The 2,944-nt window shown below is 36.5% G+C and overlaps 1 protein-coding gene across 1 annotated transcript; it reads left to right on the top strand.

The window, feature by feature from the left end:
• Positions 1-513: 513 nt before the first annotated feature.
• Positions 514-2,265, top strand: LOC144250465 (uncharacterized). The gene has a single exon (XM_077793305.1). It carries the CDS (start codon positions 514-516, stop codon positions 2,263-2,265), a length of 1,752 nt encoding a protein of 583 aa, XP_077649431.1.
• The last annotated feature ends 679 nt before the right edge of the window (positions 2,266-2,944 follow it).

The following is a 2,944-nucleotide window of genomic DNA, read 5'->3' as shown; positions in this document are numbered from 1 at the left end:
CAAGGTTCATTCCAACAAGTGAGAAATAGAAGATATGAAATTAAGAATCTTGAGAATATACAATTCATTAAACAAGAAATTGGGAGAAAGTGTAAAGGGGAGCCAGAATGTCATGGACCTTATTCCTGTGCAGTGGCTCCCTCTGAGAGGACTGGGAGAGAAGATGCACATCAAGAATCTGCCCAAACTAATGACTTTATGTCAGGAATTCATGTTGATTCAGTTTCTTCTTGGAGTAAATGTGTAGATCCACTTATGAAACATTCCTTCACTGAGAAAAACAACTTAGAAAATCAGCAAGGAAATGTAGATCATGATGCAAAGCATCATTTGAAACATTGTGAATTTGGCTTGAATTGTCATTCAAATATTGCTGGAGATGAGAGATTCCAGAATATGAAAAAAACATCTCAATGGGATTTGAGTGATAATTCGTTCATCAAAAGTTCACTATTTCTGCATCAAGACTTCCTTCAGTTTTGTTCCAATGTCTACAGTTTGGATAAAATTCAGATGGCCAATGTCAACACAGTGATGCTTAAGGAAGGAGAACACATTGGTAATTATGAGAAAATTTACATCAATGATGAAACTGGCATGGTATTTGCTGATCGATGTAACCTAAGTAAATTGGAGGGAGGTTCTGTGGGACAGGAGAGCCATGAGCACAAGGAATCATGGGAGGACCCTAACCAGGGATCAGATCCACCTAACACACAGAGATGTCCTTTTACACAGAACCATGACAAGTGGGAGAAATGTGCAAAAGTCATCAATGAGTGGTCAAAAGCTCTTACCCATCCTAATGTCCAGAGGAAAGACAGATCTTATGAATGTAAGAAATACAGTGAACTATTCAATCAGTTCTCAGTGTGTACAGAGCATGAGAAAATCAATACCATGGAAATGTCCAATACAAATACAGGTGAAAAATACGGTGAAAGCCCTGATGAGTCACCAAACCAAATTGGATCTAATACAATATGGACCCAAGAAGATCCATGGAGAATCAAGGAATGTGATGAATCACTTCCACCAAGTTTAAATCTTGAACAACAGCAGAACATCCAGAATGAAGAAAAACTTCATGAAATAGAAGATTGTAAAACTTTCTTTAGTAGTTCCTCACATCAAGGGATGCATAAGAGTATCCATGCGGGAGAGAAATCCTACAATTATAAAGAATGTGGCAAAACCTACATTTCTTCCTCAGAACTGCTTTGTCATCAGAGAATCCACACTGGAGGAAAACATTACAAATCTGAAGAAAGTAGGAAAGCATATATGTGTTCCACACAACTTGTTCCTCCTCAGCTACTCCATACTGGAGAGAAACCTCACAAATGTAATGAGTGTGGCAAACCTTTCATTCATTCCTCACATTTAAATGTGCATAAGAGAACACATACAGGAGAGAAATCCTACAAATGTGAAAGTTGTGGAAAGGCTTTTGCTCATTCCTCATCTCTTGCTGTGCATCAGAGAATCCACACTGGAGAGAAACCTTACAAATGTAATGAGTGTGGCAAAGCTTTCATTTGTTCCTCATATTTAAATGTGCATAGGAGAACACATACAGGAGAGAAATCCTACAAATGTGAAATTTGTGGAAAGGCTTTTTCTAGCTCATCATATCTTGCTGTGCATCAGAGAATCCATACTGGTGAGAAACCTCACAAATGTAATGAGTGTGGCAAAGCTTTCATTCGTTCCTCAACCTTAAATGTGCATAAGAGAATACATACAGGAGAGAAATCCTACAAATGTGAAAGCTGTGGAAAGGCTTTTTCTAGCTCATCATATCTTGCTGTGCATCAGAGAATCCATACTGGTGAGAAACCCTATAATTGTAAATATTGTGGGAAAACCTTCATTTCTTCCTCAGGTTTTAAAAAGCATCAGAGGATCCACACTGGAGAGAAACATTACAAATGCCAAGAGTGTGGAAAAGCTTTTATTCATTCTTCACAGCTTACTATTCATAAGAAAATCCATACTGGAGAGAAACCTCACAAATGTAATGAGTGTGGCAAAGCTTTCATTTTTTCCTCAACTTTAAATGTGCATAAGAGAATACATACAGGAGAGAAATCCTACAAGTGTGAAAGTTGTGGAAAGGCTTTTGCTCGTTCCTCACATCTTGCTGTGCATCAGAGAATCCATACTGGTGAGAAACCTTACAAATGCCAAGAGTGTGGAAAATTTTTTATTCAATCTTCACAGCTTGGTATTCATCAAAGAATCCATACTGGAGAGAGACCCTAGAATTGTAAAGATGGTCACAAAACCTTCATTTCTGACTCAGGATTTCATAGGAATCAGAATATCTACACTGTGTAGAAACTCTACAAATGTGAACATTGTGCAAAGGCATTTACTCATTCCTTACTTTCTATTGTACATCAGAGGATCCATACTGAAAAATTTTTTAAAAAAGAAAAAAACCCTAGTTGAAGAATGTGGCAAGACATTTCACCACAGTTGTCACTTGAGTGATCATCTGGAAACACATTCTTTGATATCAAAATATGTGAAAAATTCTATAATAAATGCTCACATTTTATATTATCAGACAATTCCTACTGATAAGAAAGATTGTAAACATAAAATATGTGAAAAAAATTTAAATACATTATCCACCTTATACAAATTACAGAAATTATACCACCTATCTTCAGACAGGAAATGCAGGAGGAAAGGCTTTAGCAAAATGTCCACAGTAGAGATCACAAGAAGTTACACAGGGAAAATAACGTTTTTACATAGAATAAATCTGTGGATCTATTTCAACAAGCAGAAAACTACAATAGCAATGCAAATTTTCATGCTAGAGATGACTAAGGCACTGTCAACTTCATGCCATATTCTAATCTAGAGTATTATACAGATGAATGCAAAGTCAACAGTTGCATGATTTTTGTGGGTTTCAAAGGAACAAAGAAAT

Source organism: Urocitellus parryii, chromosome 15, assembly GCF_045843805.1.
Source record: "Urocitellus parryii isolate mUroPar1 chromosome 15, mUroPar1.hap1, whole genome shotgun sequence".
Taxonomy (NCBI): Eukaryota; Metazoa; Chordata; class Mammalia; order Rodentia; family Sciuridae; genus Urocitellus; species Urocitellus parryii.
Note: the sequence above shows the minus strand (reverse complement) of the source record. Positions and strands in the feature narration are given on the sequence as shown.

What these genes read in the sequence shown, in the direction of transcription:
- LOC144250465 (XM_077793305.1), top strand. Translation starts at nt 514, where the DNA reads ATGGCCAATGTCAACACAGTGATGCTTAAGGAAGGAGAACACATTGGT.